Source organism: Diabrotica undecimpunctata, chromosome 4, assembly GCF_040954645.1.
Source record: "Diabrotica undecimpunctata isolate CICGRU chromosome 4, icDiaUnde3, whole genome shotgun sequence".
Classification (NCBI taxonomy): Eukaryota; Metazoa; Arthropoda; class Insecta; order Coleoptera; family Chrysomelidae; genus Diabrotica; species Diabrotica undecimpunctata.
This window is the reverse complement of record NC_092806.1, coordinates 31,947,441-31,964,172: the sequence shown is the minus strand read 5'-3', so window position 1 is coordinate 31,964,172 and position 16,732 is coordinate 31,947,441. Positions and strand designations below refer to the sequence as shown.

The 16,732-nt window shown below is 31.9% G+C and overlaps 2 protein-coding genes across 2 annotated transcripts in view; both read left to right on the top strand.

Moving 5' to 3' along the window:
* Nucleotides 1-16,732, top strand: part of Dhc1 (dynein axonemal heavy chain 1) — a 283,979-nt gene that overhangs the window by 18,794 nt on the left and 248,453 nt on the right. The window lies entirely within an intron of this gene.
* LOC140438199 (uncharacterized) lies at nucleotides 1,759-4,983 on the top strand. The gene is made up of 2 exons (XM_072527909.1): nucleotides 1,759-2,258; nucleotides 2,671-4,983. Exon 2 carries the CDS (start codon nucleotides 3,102-3,104, stop codon nucleotides 4,764-4,766), a length of 1,665 nt encoding a protein of 554 aa, XP_072384010.1. The 5' UTR covers nucleotides 1,759-2,258; nucleotides 2,671-3,101; the 3' UTR covers nucleotides 4,767-4,983.

The window sequence follows — 16,732 nt, the reverse complement described above, 5'->3', positions numbered from 1 at the left end:
TCAACTTCAATTTCAATTCACCATCAGTTTCAGAGCAATATATAAATCGTTAGTTTGTAACAAAAATTTCAACACCCTGGTAAAGGAAGCATTTGCAGGCATACGTTTATATACACTCGAGCTAGACACTCGACAGCACACTGTCGAGTGTCTAGCGATAATTTAAAACAGTCGAAAATTCGTGAAATACAGTATATATACTTCATTCACAATTATAAGAAATGACTTATGCAGAATTTAAAAGTATCCCGCTGATAAAGTCGAAGCCCTAAAGGGATTTGCCTCTTCAGGTAAATAGTAAAAAGGGCCGGCTTAACGAATTTTATATTTTATTTGTCATTTACATTACATATTTAATTTAAATAAATATCTAGATAATTAAGGGAAAAAATACATAAACTGATGGAGTATTAGAATTAATTAATTATTATATTTTCTGTCTCGATTCTTTATTAAATATATCCAAATTTTGAAAGTCATAAACAATTTTTGTTTTGTTAAAAAAATTGCAAGTGAAATAATAAAATGGTGAAGTGAAAATTAAAATGAATTAATGTAGATATATACATATAGCTAAATATGATTATATTTTATACTTCATGTAAGGAAAGAAGTGTTTTAATTGTTAGTAAGGTATAAAGTATGTCTAAAAAAGTTGGCAACAAATGGGAAATTTCTTTATTATTAATTTCATGAAAAAAACTATTCTTCATAAACATTTCTGCATTTCATAGAAATCAATAATCAAATTTATAAAAGTTTAAGTGGTATACACCGAAAATCAAAAATATTGATTTATGCTTAAAAGTGAAGTGCTTTTAAATTTAGGTGCAGCATAAAATGTTATTTTAATTTTGTTGTAGGATTTAAAAATTATTTTTAAATTTAGATTCATGGCCTTTTAATGATGTATCAGTAGGTGCATTAATTTTTAATTTTATTTCCAATTTACCTTATTCAATATACAAAATCAACAAATGCAAAAGTATTTTTTTATTTACTTTTTACTTTAAATGTATTATTTAATTATTAGAAGGCCATGAATCTAAACTTGGACATAATTTTTAATAGCTACAAACATTTTAAAATGAAATTTTCTTGCATATCTAAATTTAAAATCACTTTCCTCTTCAGTATTAATTAATAATTTTGATTTTTCCTATCTACCACTTAATATTTTATAAGATTATCTGTTAATGATTTCTATGTGATGCATAACCTTTAATGAAGAATAATTTTTTTCGTTAAATTATTAATAAAGAATATTTCCCATTTTTTGCCAACTTTTTCAGACATGAAACGGAAAACTTAAACATAACAAGTCAACATGAATAAATATGAACCTTTTAAAACGAGTAAATCAGTAAAAAAGGGACCTCAGACGTTCAGATACAATTAGCGTCTCTTTGTAAAGACAATGAAGTCGAAGGGACCTCAGACGTTCAGATACAATTAGCGTCTCTTTGTAAAGTCAATGAAGTCGACTTTACTAAAGTAATAAGACATTTACTTAACACAGACACTACACAGTACTCCCCTGAGTTAGTGATAAGTTATAGTCTAAAAAAATCATTATGAAATTGACTGGCCAGTGTGAAAACTAGTGCCAATAAAATACAAAATACACACAAAACATTTTCTTCGTTGAGACTTAAAATAATGATTAATACCAATAATAATTATGGGAAATTTGTATGTTTATAAAAAGAGTTTTTTGACATTATGCTTGAATGATAATATTTGATCTGATTATATATCGTCACCTCAATACTACAACTAGATAACTCGAAAATTTTCATTTTTGAGATAAGTTTACCAATAGATGTAAATATATCATCTTCATGTTATGCTACAACTAGACAATTCAAAACGAACCCTATGAGTCAATATAACTAACTTTCAAAAGTAGATAACTTTATAAATCATCCTTTGTTTAATACTACAACTCGATATCATAAGTTATCTACTTGTTGCACATTTAATGACTAAGCTGTTAGTCACACAACTATACAACTACACTTACCTAGTTGTAGCACGTAAGTAAGGCCACTTGAAAAATACGACCACTGAGTTGTCACCATTGACGAAGATTTTGTCCGTTAGATATTTTGATGATTAATTACTTATTTGTTTTGAGAACGTGAGTGCAAAATAATTAATAATGTGGCTATGTAAAATATGTAATGCCAAGTTCAATTGTAGAAGTGATTTTCTAATTCACAGTGGTAGTGCAAACTGTTCTACAATACTTACGAATGGTATGTACAAATCTATATTTTTAAACCATGTATTACCACTTTTTAGGCTAGGAATTATAGTGTTTCTTCAATATTAAAAATTATAGCAAATAATTTTTGTTTTGTTGTAAAAATAAAAAGTACAAATAAAAGTTCCAGTGATCCCTGTATTTTAAGATTTAATATCATTTTTGTGGTTGTATTTGTTCAATTGAATAACATATTAGAACTATTTTGTTGCTTCTGTTGACAAACTAAAGCTTATAGTTCATTAAAAATGAAAATAATTCAAATAAAAAAATAAAAACTCAGATTTTGTACCACTATTAACAATAAAATCATTTTTATATGTTACGTTATTGTAAGCATCATTATTTTATTTACTGACAATAAATTTGTGGTATTAGGAACATAACATTAATCTTATTTACAGATGATTACAATATACCAGTAGAAGAGGTGGTTTTAACTACTACAGATACAGATAACGAAGGCAACATTTGTGAAGATATTAGTACATCAAGTCAGGTGGCTATAACTGAGGACTGTGGTGCAAATGATGTTAGATGTTCATTCATTGAAGCTGTGGCAGAACCTTTTTCTTCAGAAAATGATTCAGAATATTTACCTGCTGACGAAGAAACTTCATCTGATGATGAAGTTGACAACATGCTTTTATCAACAAAATGTAGGAATAAAAGCAACATCATTCTCGATGGCATGGAAACATTTCCTGAAGTAACTGATCGTCCATGAAAGCGACGTCGTGTACTCGATAAATGGTCAAGAAATCTGCGTAAAGAGAAACGCGCCAAAGGGGAAGCTTATGTTTCTTCAAGAAATAAAAGCATTCCTGAAGTAACAATGAAACCCGCTTGTTCCACCAACTGCCGAAACCAGTGTTCTAGTAAACTAACTGAATTGGACAGAACGAGAATTTTCCAAGGTTACTATGCACTGGCAAATTATAATAGACAACGGGATTTTATTCACAGCAACACGGATAAAAATCCTAAAAAATGTACTACATCATTACAATCTAAACGAAACATTTCAGTAACATTTTTTCTCCCGAAGAATAATGAAAGAATTAAAGTTTGTAAGACGATGTTTATCAATACACTAGGAATTAAGAAGGGAGTAGTTGATATTGCTATGAAAAAGCGAACATCTGAAAATACAACAGAGGGTGATAATAGGGGAAAACACGTGAAAAAAGTAACTAATACGACAGTTTTGGAAAATGTTAAGTCACATATTCAAAGCTTTCCTACTGTGCCTTCCCATTATTGTCGATCATCTACTGAACGACATTATCTTGATTCATCCTTAAATATTACTCTGATGTATAGACTTTATTGTGAATTGTGTGATTCAAGAGCTGAAGAAAAAGTTAGTTTGGCCATGTATAGAAAAATTTTTAATGAAAATTTCAATCTAAGTTTCCACCATCCTAAAAAAGATCAGTGTCGTGTTTGTTCTCATTATATTAGTGCAACCACTGATGAGAAATCGTTGCTCAAAATAGATTATGAAGCTCATCTCTTTCTTAAAGATCAAGCTAGAACCGAAAAACTTAAAGATCGAATTTATGCTGAATTTTCTAATGGATCACACATATGTGCCAATTTTGATCTCCAGCAAGTTTTATTAGTACCCTCTGATCCAACAAATAATGCACTCTTCTATAAACGTAGGCTTGCTAACTACAACTTTACCATTTACAATGTTGTCAGTAAGCAAGGAGATTGTTTCATTTGGAATGAGACTCAAGGATCTCGAGGAAGTTGTGAAATAGCCAGTGCAATTTATCTTTATCTTAGATCACTTCCAGAAACAACAAGCTGTGTCACCTTTTTTAGTGACAGATGTGGAGGCCAAAACTTGAATCAGTTTACTGCAGCAATGTTAATGAAGGCAGTAAATGATTTAAATAACCTGGAAGTCATTAATATGAAGTTCTTGATTTCTGGACACAGTGAGATGGAATGTGATTCCATTCACTCTGCAATTAACACAGAATTCAAACGTGTGGGGAAAGCTTTGTGGCCTGAAGATTGGAAGCAAATTGCTCGGGGAGCCAGAAGAAAGGGAGACAAACCTTATCTTGTTCATGATTTGGATCAATCGGACATAAAAGATTTCAAAAAATTTGTAAGGGATAACTTGACTATTCGGAAAAAGGATGAAAATGGAAACGCTGTTCTTTGGCAAAAGATGTGCTGGCTAAGATTTAGGAAGTCACAGCCGTTTATTATGGAGTTCAAAGAATCATTTTCTGATGAAGGTTTTAGACACTTAAATTTAATCAAACGGACCCGCACTTCAATTCAATCGCCCTTACAACCTTTGTACCAACAACTGATTCCAATATCTATACAAAAATATAAAGATCTGATATCACTATTTTCTGTGAAACCACCTGCTTTGGGAGATTCCTACAGGCCGTTTTACACCAGTCTGCCATACGAGAATAAAGAAGATTCAAGTGAAATAGATGACGGTCAAGACTACGAAGGTGACTCTTAAAGAACTGATCTATTTGTGCCTCTTCAGAAATTACAAATTGTTTCATATCAATATTCATAAAGTAGTTTTTTGTAAATATTTTTTTAAATGTTAGTAGGTACCTACCTAATTTTTATTTTTTATGTGTAACAGTGTATAATTTTAACTTAAGGAATAAAAAAATAACTTCTAGTAGTTCTTTTTTTAACAAAAACAAGGGCCAATACAAGAAAATATATATTGCAACAAGTACATAACTGGGTTTTTTGGTATATGCAACAACTAGATAACTGAGACTTTTCCAACTTTTCTCCTGATATTTCTAATCTTGGAAAATATATACATTATTAAACCTCATGGATGGTCAGTAAAGAAGGTAAGAATGTTAAAAACGGAATATGGCTTTAATATTTTGTCAATTGTAGGCTAGAGAGGAATTCACACTTTGCAAAAATCTTTAAATGCGTTTTTCTTAGAAGTGTTATATTTGAGTTACCTAGTTGTAGTATTGAGGCCACGATATATATACCTATATACAGTCGTTCTATGCTTGGCTATTATGCCGGTCCTGGCAGCTTTGGTAGCTGTGATAATTATACAACAATAGAGTATTTACAAGGGATTATTCAGTTTTACAGCTGCTATTAAAATAACTTTTATAATGAGACACTAAATTTCTGGATACAGTATACCTATGTATTATACCTATGTATTAAACTGTAAGAAAAAATACCACAATAATTCTTCATCTTTTATAACATCTCTTTTTAGTTTTTAAATTATATATTAAATAGAAATTTTCCGGAAAATTCGTTTTAATGTAATTTTAAATATCATGGAAATAATTTCTCAAATTAAGAAAGCATTGACGTTAAGTTTCATTTATATATATTTAAAAATTTAGATAATATGGAAAAAAATCATGTATGCCTGAATATTCTATCAAAGGTCCTATCTAATGATGTGCCACATATACATTTTCTATTTGAAATGAAATTAAGTGATTGTGGAACTGAGAGAGAGGTCGTTAACAAGTGACAGATTTTTCTAACGGTAAAAGGGTCACTCTTGGAATAAAAATAAACGTGTTTTATCATTTTCACAAAATCTAATGATTGTCGTCAAATATTAAAGCGGACTTTTTTAATTAATCACTCTATATAGTCTTCTCTGTCTATTGTTTTTATAGATTTTTCAAAATCCTCTAATATTAACTGCGTTTTTGCGGTTAGTTGTATTCATGTCGTATAAACAGTGTGTACTTTTTCTAGTAATCAATACATTTCAACATTCAGAACAAGAAGTAAGCACTTGCGTCTTTATACCCCAATAAAATATATTTCATCCTTTTATTTCTAAGAAAGGTGTAAGTTTGCCACGATATAAGGATTTATCCTATATGACGCTTTACGAATAAGCAAAAAAGGAATAAAAGAAGGTGTGATTTTATGGGTGGATAACCTATTACACGACTTTGTGGTTATAGTCTTATCAGCGAAGATAAATGCGGAAAGGGTAAAAAGGTGACGGGTGGTTAGCAAAGTAAGATAATAAGGGTAAGTTATACGGCTAAGAAAAAGCAGTGTCATGATAAATCAAATGTTCGAGAGAGTAAGATTTAGAAAGATTTTTAGTTTAATATATATTCCTATAAGATTAGTGTAATAAAATCTCAAGAGTAGTAAAAAATAGCTTCGAAATATACCACTGGAAAAATATGACTGAAAACGCTTCTTATAGCTTTATATAAACAAGATGTGAAAATTTTAATATGAGATTTTAATGCTTGTAGCGTTTTATTTTTCTAGACAATTAAAATTTTGGTACTGTACATATAACATTTCGTAAACTGTTTTTTATTACACCTAAGTACACCTTACTTGAGTTCCCATGCCAATAATTTTATATGCCATTACTCTGAAATAAACTAAAACTTTCCACTAAACTAACCTCTTTTCCCCCAAGTACCTAATAAGAATGTCTATATTATTACTTAAATTCTTAAAATTAGTCTGGCAATCCATAATAAAAAGAAACGAACACCCGATTTGATGTCAACCATTCCGGTTGTCGCAATGACCGCTGATGAAAATTTAATAGTTTGTTCAGTACAGTTTCGTCGTGAAAAACTGACGTTTGATGTGGTACGTACTATCATGTGGTACGTTTAATTATTTTTTGTTACCATTTCATAGTCAAGACAATATAAAGAGTTTTTTTTAAATAGTTTTTTTCTTTTTCTTCATAGTATTTTTAATCCCTTTAATCTCCAGCCGATAACTGAGGTGACACTCATGAATTGTTTCGTACCGTTTTGCATTTCCGTTCTTTTGACGATAAGAAGAGAAAGACTTGAAGGTAATGTACCCCCACTTTTTTGTCGACTTCTGAATGCCTACCTAATTTTGGTGAGGTCAGAGTATTTATATACTTAAAAATTTGTAAAGAAGCTAACGGTGAAATTCTACATGATAAAAACTCAGTTCTTAACAGATGAGATATGATAAAGGATATTGTAGGTCAATATCAATGCGGATATACTGATGGGAAGTCAACTACACATCAAACTCAAGCACATGGGCAGATTCTAGAAAAGTCATAAGAATATAACCTAGATACACACCATCTTTTCGTCGAGTTCAAAGCAGCCTATAACAGTGTGAAAAGAACTGCATTATATAATGCAATGATATACTTTGTATATCATTGCATTGTTAAGTTGATCCAACTAACAATGCAAAACGTAAGCTCATGCGTAAGAATTGAAGAAGAAAACTCTAAGTTATTTGACATTAATAATGGTCTAAAACAGTGGGACTCGCTGGCGTGTCTTCTTTTTAATATTGCATTAGAAAAGGCAATCAGACAATTAAATACTAGAATGAATGGAACTATTTTTAATAGATCGATGCAAATTCTCGCATTCGCTAACGATATAGTTATAGTGAGCAGAAGTATGAGAGACATGGTGCAGTGTTTTACAAGGCTTGCGGACGCGGCAAGTGAATTAGGACTTGTGGTAAACGAGGAAAAAACCAAATATATGTTGGTTTCTAAAAACCCCCGAAATATCTAACAGAGAATCCAAATTAACAACCATACCCTTAAACAAGTCAAAGAATTCACATATCTTGGATAGCTAGTAAACGCAACAAACACGACAAGCGACGAAATAAAAAGAAGCATAGCAATAGCAAACAGAACTGTCTCCAGAAACATTCAAAAATTGTCTACGGTGTCCAGAATCATTCAAAAAATAAAAATATATAATGTGCAGTAAAGCTCAATATATACAAGACCTTAATAAGACTGGTTTTGATATATGGGGCTGAAACAGGGTCCTTATCTCAAAATGAAAGACTTCTTGGCATTTTTGAGAGAAAAATTCTTAGAAAAATTTTTGGAACCGTAAATAAAAATGGGCTATGGTGTCGAAGATAGAACTTTGAACTACATCAGCTATAAACCGATCTAGATATTGTGAAATTCGTTAAAGTGCATGGACTTAGATGGGCTGGACACATTCCTAAGATGTCAGATCACGAATACGAAGAGATTAACATTTTTAAAACCAGAGGGCACAAGAAGTAGAGGACGACCACAAAGGAGATTGATTGATCATGTGGAAGAAGACCTACAAATTCTAAGGGTCATAAGATGGAGGAAAGTTGTCAGGAATCAACAGGAGTGGCAACTTCTTTGTGAATAGGCCAAGATCCACAACGGATTGTCGAGCCACTTATGATAATGCTTATTAGAGACTTAGATGGGCTGAACACATTGCTAGGATGTAAGATCACGAATACACGAAGAGATTAACATTATCAAAATCAGAGGGCCCAAGAAGTAGAGGACGAAATATTAAATAATAGCGGTGATAAGATGTAGCCCTGTCGCACTCGTCGTCAGATTCGTATGTCTTTGGATATTGTGTGTTCTATTTCAATTGTATAATATTGGCTATTAAAAGAAGAAACTTTAGTAGATAACATATGTAATAAGAAAGCAAAAATACTGATTATTACAACTCTTTATGTAAGGCATAATGTGAGAAAAGCGGAAGGATATCCTTGTTTAAGAGAGCGAGGGAATGGTTTGAATGCATAAGTTAGGTTAGGTTCACTTTGAGTGGGCACTTAACCACCCTTTTAATCGACCTAAGAGGTCTATTCTGGCTCTAATGCAGTAGTGTAGAACTCTTTAGAGAGGCGGTCAGTAAGGTCTGTATAGCCATGACGATTTCCAACATTCTATAGAAGATGAAACTTGAAGAAGAAGTCTAAGATTAGCATCATTATTTATTTTGTCTACTATCGTGATTGCTGTTTCATACCATTAATGGAGATATCATCATCTTTGTTAGCTTAACCCTATCAAAGATTATTAGTGCCGTTTAAGCACTAACCGAACGGTTTAAAAAATTATTCACAAACTTTGTATCTAAACAATTTTGTAATTACACAATAAACAACAATATCGACAAAACGTAAGCTTATTATATATTATGTACTCTTATGCAAATTCCAAGCACCACTTACTGTCTGCAGGGGCCGCCATTGCCGAATCAAACAAATGTGAATCACACAAATGCATTGGTGCCAGTTACTGCGTGCATTTTAATCGTAACATCACACTTCGCTCTACATAAAATTCTGACACTATCATGAAACTGAACATCACGAAATATGCCGGAAGAAGGCTTTTAAATAGCATTCATAACTGAAACTGCACGATTTGTTCGTTTCTGATGAAGGTTTCTAATCTTAGTCGTAGTGAATAGTGCACAGTTCTTATTAAACGGGGCATATTTGGTGATATTGTTTTTCAAGAACTTAAATAGCAGTGGTTAAAGAGTAAAGTGGAATATTTGGTTTTATATAATTCTTTAACACAATTAAAAAAAATCAGTGAGAAAATCAAACAGGATTTAAATTAATTTAATAATGGGCAATATTAGCTGATTTCATGTTGTTTTTTTTTTCGGTTGCTTGTTGGTTAGTTGATTTAATGACTCATTTATTTCTGAAAACTTTCAGTAATTCTGTTGCCCAAAATTTATTTCGTCCTACATCGAACATACTTACGTTGTCCATTCTGCTTAAGCATAGAAGTAGCGCCCCCCTCCCATATACTTTTTTTTTCAACAATGATATTTTTATTTTGAAATATTTTTTTAAATTCAAAACATATTTATTAGAATAAGAACATACCATAGTACATTTTTAAAACGAGTAAGTTTGTTTTTATATTAAATTATAATGTGGTCATAAGAAAAATATGGGGCTTACAATCAAACATATAATAAATAAAGATTGACATTAAAAATTTATTATAACAACTTCTTACAATACCATTCGTCGCTAGGATGGTATGATTTTTTTTAAATATGTCAAGTACACTACCTTTATCTATATATTTTGAGTGAGCTCTGGTTTCAAAAAAGGTACCGTTAGATAGTCCAAATATTCGTGCAGAAACAAGTCTTACTTCAGCTTATAATCATAAAGCATTCAAATCAAAATGTTCTAAGGTGTATATTAAATCTTGATTTCATATGGCATCTATATTTGATACTGCATACATAATTTTTTTTATTCTTGGTCAAATTTATCGTTTAATGACTGAATCATTCTGTCTAAAAGCGGATAAAATACAATGAGTTTTACTTCTTTTTTTTTATCCTTAACTGTTAATGCATTTCCAGCATTATTATTTAAGCTAGCACAATACAAAATATTATCAAATATAAATCGTTCGATCATTAATTCTTACAAAGCAAGCGCTTTGTTTGCGCAAGTTTGAAACTTCTACAGCTTAACAAATATCTATGTCTGGTGATTGAAGTAAATTGCTAACTTTGACAACTATTTGTAGAATTAAATGCATTATTTCCAAACGCGTAATAAAATCAAAGGATTTTATCTGATGTAGTATACCTTTATCCTTAGCTCTAGCTGTTGCATCAGTCGCGTCATCAACTGCCTCTTCAATGGCTTCTATATTTGCTTCAAGCTGATTTTTAACTACAGCAACTGCCTCAACATGACAAGCCCAACCTATTTCAGATAAAGATTTTAACTTTAATTTTTTGTGGCCTTTACAATCTCTTTCTCTATACGGATTGATACCTTCATCTTATGCGCGGTATCCCGATACTTCTACCGATTGGGGATTTATCTTTTGCTATTTTGACCACATGGGTCTCCCCCTTTCTGTTTATGTGGTTATTTAATTCTGGTTTTTTCTGTTTAGTGTTCATTTGTTTAAACACAGTACGTTACATTTTCTTCTAATGTCTTCACTCCTCTTTTGATCTTTCAGCGTATCCCCTGTAACTCTTCCCATAACTTTCATCTTTGCCGTTTCCAGTACTTTGAGTTGTGGCTGTATCGGGTCTTGTTTCTGTTGCATATGTCAGTATTGGTTTTACACTAGCTTTATAAATATTCTTCACTTTATCTCAGTCGTAATATAATATACTTTGTCGAGGTCTCTTTAGTTGAGCAGTGCAATTCCAAGGTATGTTATTTCCATTACTTCTTTAATACTGATGCCATCGATTTCTATTTTTGTTTAATATTATAATGGGTAAAGTTATAAATCAGGTAAAACAATCTGGAAAAAGATATAGAAGGAACAAGAAAATAAAAATATAGTGTTATGCGGAACGACGCACTCATTATCTCAGATGATGAGTGTAAGTTACAAAGACTTCTGTATCAGTTTGAGCGAATGTCAAACATATAATTGCATTCAAATGCCTGGGCGTACAATTAGCGAGGTACAGAAATCTAAAAGACAAAGTAAGGATCCAAAAAACAAAAGTATCACTAATCTCGGGATATCTTGAGCCCCAGAAATAATGTAACAATCTCCAAAACGCATGACCTACGATATAAAGATAAAGAGTGAAAAAAACAGCAACGAAGAGAATGTTAAAAACCACGAAAATGCAAGCATTAGACCATGTTTAGTGATTGGAAGACCTGGTTCGTTTCGGTGACCCGGGTCTTTCAGGTCAATCATTAAAATGACCCGTTCATAAAGATCCGTTCATATGAACGACTAATTTCTTGTGTTAAGGTCAAGTTTGTAGAGTATGTTGAGTTTAATATTGTTTATAAATATTACTGAGAGTATTTGAATTAATAATAATGCAGGACCCGTTTATAGAGATTCGTTCATTACAAACGTTTATTCGTACACAGTAGACAGCTTCATTTATAGGGTCACTCTAACGATAGGGTCACAGAACGTGATTGTATCAATCACGGGTCTTCTAAAGGATTCAGTCTTTGTGAACAGATTATTCGTGACCTTCTTATCACTAACCATATTAATAGAATGCCTGACGATCTATTAGCCAAAATTTCCAAAGAACTACTACTACTATCGGTTTACAGCGTTCTCCGACGCCTTCCGACTCCTAACCGCCATTCTTCTTTATTCAGCCATAGGCCTGGAGGGATTTCTCTTTCCTCTAGTTCTTTTTCAATTCCCTCTCTCCAGCTTTTTCTCGGCCTTCCTCTTTTTCTTCTCTCTTGTGGTGTCCACGTCAAAATCTGTTTTGGAATCCTGTCATCTGGCATTCTCTGTACATGGCCGTACCATATTAACTGTTTTGTTTTTATGTCATCAACTATTGTATGCTTGACTCCCATCATTTCACGTATTCTCTCATTTGGTATCCGATCTCTTCTTGATTTTCCTGCTGCTCTTCTCTAGAAGTCCATTTCTGTTGCTCTGTTTCTCTGAACAGCTCAAAGAACAGTTTCTCTGTTCTTTGTTTCATTTGCCAAACTTCGCTGCCATATGTGATTACACTTTTAAGTATGGTGTTGTATATGAGTTGTTCGTTCGCTTTAGATATTGTTTGGTCCCACAGAATTCCGTTCATCATGGATATGGCTTTTCTACCCTGTATGTTTCTGTCTTTTATAGCAGCATCGAGTGTTCCATCTTGAGTTATCTTCATACCCAGGTACTTGTATTCATCACAGTTTCTAATTTCTACTCCATCGTCTAATATAATGGACTGTTTTGTCCCTCCAATACACATGGCTTCAGTTTTCTTAATGTTGACTTCGAGACCCCATTTGTTATATTCTTCTATTAGCTTCCGAGTCATGTAACTCAAGTCGTCATGATCCTGAGCAATCAGTATTTGGTCATCAGCGAAACATAAGGTGTACAGTGTAGTCTCGTCATTGAGAGGAATTCCCATGCCATTACATTTTCTTTTCCACAGCTTGAGTGCTTGTTCCAGATAAATTTTGAAAAGGGTAGGCGAAATACAGCAACCCTGCTTTAGTCCTTTCGTGACCTTAAATCCTTCAGATATCCTTGATCCAGTTTTAATTTTTGTAGTCGTTCCATTATACAGACTTTGGACTGCTTTGATAAGACCATGCTTAATGTTGGTGTGCTGTAGGGTTGACCATAGTTAATTTCCAAAGAAAAATGCCCAAACAAACACACCTTGACAGCCTGGCCTACGAGATGGTACGAAAATTGGTCTTCGTCGTCTCAACTGCTACGGCTGAACCATTGAAGAAAACACAGAACGATGTCCTTACGTAAGAAGAAGAATATATAGCTGTTTGTCAATAATTTTTATTAAGAATATTTGTATCTTGTTTTATCATTGATAAAATAGAGTTCTTTGTCTTTATTTATTCGTTGTGAAATTTTTTCATTCGACGTTCTTGCTTGCCAAGATATTTTTAGGATACGAAAATAAACTTAAATTGCGAAGACTTCAACTTATATAAGCTCACAATATTTAATGTTCATTATCCGTCAGATCCCAAAAGTAATGCTGATTAAATATAGTAACTTAATAGCTGCATATTGAAATGTGAATCAGAAAGAAGCTCCTACAGTCTAATAAAAATAACATATTTTTTAATTTCTTCATACCTATGCTGTTTAATATTTTGTTGGACGAACTTTTCTACATCTACAGCTTTTTTATTTATAAAGATAACTTCGTAGAGCTTTCAGTACAATGTTTCAGTATAAATACTATGTAGAGTTTATGTTTAGATTATTATGTCTATGTATATTGAAATATTTCTAATTGTTTTTTATTTGGTAGGGTTTGCTAGTGTTATTTCTAAAGTTCACATATAGATTCCTAAAAAAATACCTGTATCGTCTTCGCTTAGCGATTTTTTATGAGACTACTTACCACTTACAAAAAATTGTCTTGACTTTCAGAAATAGCTACTACTATTTTTATTACCAAAAAACAATTACTGAATCTTAAAAAATAATATTTCTGCCCCCAGAATCTGATTTTCTAAAAGCACGCAATTTTATTATTAATTTTGAAACAGCCAATAAGGACCAACTTTTGTCATTATTAGAATTTATTAATGCACGAGCTGGATTTAATTAGTCTATTTGGAAAACGAAAACTGTTATCTTTTTGATTGTTTAATTGAAGTTTGACATCAAATACTATTTTCGTCGTGGTAAACTTTAGTCAGTTTTTAAGACTTCTCTAGAGACTTGTTTACAGCTTTATTTGTTTAGGCGAGGTTATTGAGGAGATCAGTAATAAATGGTATTACGTCGTATTTGTGCGTTTTAAAATCTTTGTCGCACTAATTCAAGTTAAAAAGCTAAAATAAGAGTGAAAAAATGTTTGTGCATGGAATACACGACTACCAGATTTCAACTTCAGAAGAAGAGCTCGAGGAAGATGACGACGACGATGATCCAGAGAAAATGCTCATTGTAAATATACTATTACATTTTTTAGAAAATAATTTACCTACAATGTATGTTCGAATCATGGATAATTGTTATAAAACAGCTGTGTTTTGTAAAATTTTATTTTTTATGACTGTGATTATTTGGGTTACCATATTAAAAGTTGTTTTCAAAATAAGACTGATATAACAATAAAACACTGAAAATTTTGTTTTCAAAACTTCCACCAAATTTATTATAATATCTTATCACTACAGCTGTTTCGGCAGAGTGCCTTTCTCAAATGATTTATTTTTGGTATGTGTTTACACTTTATATTCTTTAACTAAATAGGAAGGGGAGAACTGTGTCTAAAGTTGGTCATTCAGATTATGTCTGTATTTTTAATTTCCATAAATTCTAAAAAAGATAGCTTTAGGCCATTATTTTGAATGTGAAAAATTTGAAATTCGTCATTAAAAGAATGATTATGATCTAGAAGATAAACTGCGTATATAGAATCTGTTTTATATTATCGAAAGCCCTTTTTATGTTCTGCTACACGTTTGTTAAAAGTTCTACAGTTTCACCAATGTAAGTTTTTAGGCAGTCGCCACATTTAAGTTTGTATACACCACTGTGTAAGTGCCTTTTATTTTGGCTCTTGTTGTTTTTAATCTAAGTTGTTGTTTGTTCTAAAATCTGGAGTTATTGCTTTCTTTTTTTGTGTGTTTGGTTATTTTTCGAAAAATATAATTTTTAAGATAATCGAGAAGAAGTTACTGGGTTTTTTCTTTGGTGGTGGAAATACTAATTTCTGGGCTTTCTTATGTATTTTTGATTTTAAATTGCATTAATAGTTTGTTCGTTGTACCAACTTATTTACTTCTATTTGCTTAATGATATTTAATTCTATCTCAAAGTTGTATTTTGACATCGAAATTTCTATTAAACTAAGTAACATGCTCTGTTAGGCTGCCAATTTATGTTGTGTAGGATGGGTAAGTCTGATAATTTTTATATCTAAAAAATTTATGGATTGATTTTGTTCTATTTCTATTGTAAATTTATTATGACTATGTAGTGAATTAATATACGATACAAATTGGTCAAGTTGCCTATTAGTTCCTGTAAAAAATACCAGTAAATCGTCTACTTATCTCCACCAATATAAAACTGTTTGAATACGAGCTCTTTTGAAATCTTTTTGTTTAGATAATCCATAAAAATATCTGATAGCAATGGGCTTATCCATTATAAGTCTGTTTTTCAATGTGCCTCCAGTCGTTCCATCGTTTTTGTGGTCTTCTTACTGATCGTCTTCCTATTGGGGAACCGCCTCTTCCCGTCCTTAATACTCTGTTTGTTGTCATTCGGCTTATATGATCATTTCATTCTACTCTTCTATTTCTTACCCAGTTTTTGATGTTCTCCACCTTGCACCTACGTCGTATATCTGTACTACTAACTCTGTCCCATAGTGTCTTACCATCAATTTTTTTAAGTGTTTTCATCTCTGATCTAACATCCTTTTTGTCCCCTCTGTGTCAGGTCTTGTTTCTGCCGCTTATGTCATTATTGGTCTGATGACTGTTTTGTAAATATTGCCTTTTATTTCTTTGCTGATATTTCTATTTTTCCATATCTTCTCATTCAGGCAGCCTACGGCTCTGTTTACTCTATTTACTTGATCTTCCACTTCAGTTTCGAGCTTTCCGTAGCTAGATAATGTAATGCCTAGATATTTAAAGTCCATCACTTGCGCTATTATCTGACCTTCCAGCTCCAATTTACATCTTAGTAAATTTGTTATTGTAACCATGAATTTTGTCTTTTTTGGGGAAAGTAATATGTTACTGGCGGTTATATTAAATTGGTGCAGTATACGTTGTAAATTATCTTCACTTTGAGAGAGTAGTATTGCGTCGTCTGCATAGCAGATTATTTTAAGTTCTGTTTCTCCCATTTGGTATCCTTTTTTAGTTCTTACTTACTCTTACTTTTTTTATTATTTTATCCATAATCAGGTTGAACAATAGTTGACTCAGGGAATCTCCCTGTCTTATCCCATTGCCAGCTGTAATAGGGTCGGTTAGTTCTTCTTCTACTTTCACTTTTATTGTGTTATTTTGGTAAATATTTTTGATCGTTTTCATTATTCCCAGAGGTATCTCTCTTGCTTGATACGTGATAGTAAGTGGATAACCTCTTTTAATTTGACCTGGTCAAATGCCTTCTTAGCCTAGTATTATGTAAAATAAGAATCATCTTGAAATACTTCCCACTTAAAA

Bases quoted from the DNA above. Each gene is read 5' to 3' on its own strand.
- LOC140438199 (XM_072527909.1), top strand. From the start codon at position 3,102: ATGAAACCCGCTTGTTCCACCAACTGCCGAAACCAGTGTTCTAGTAAA.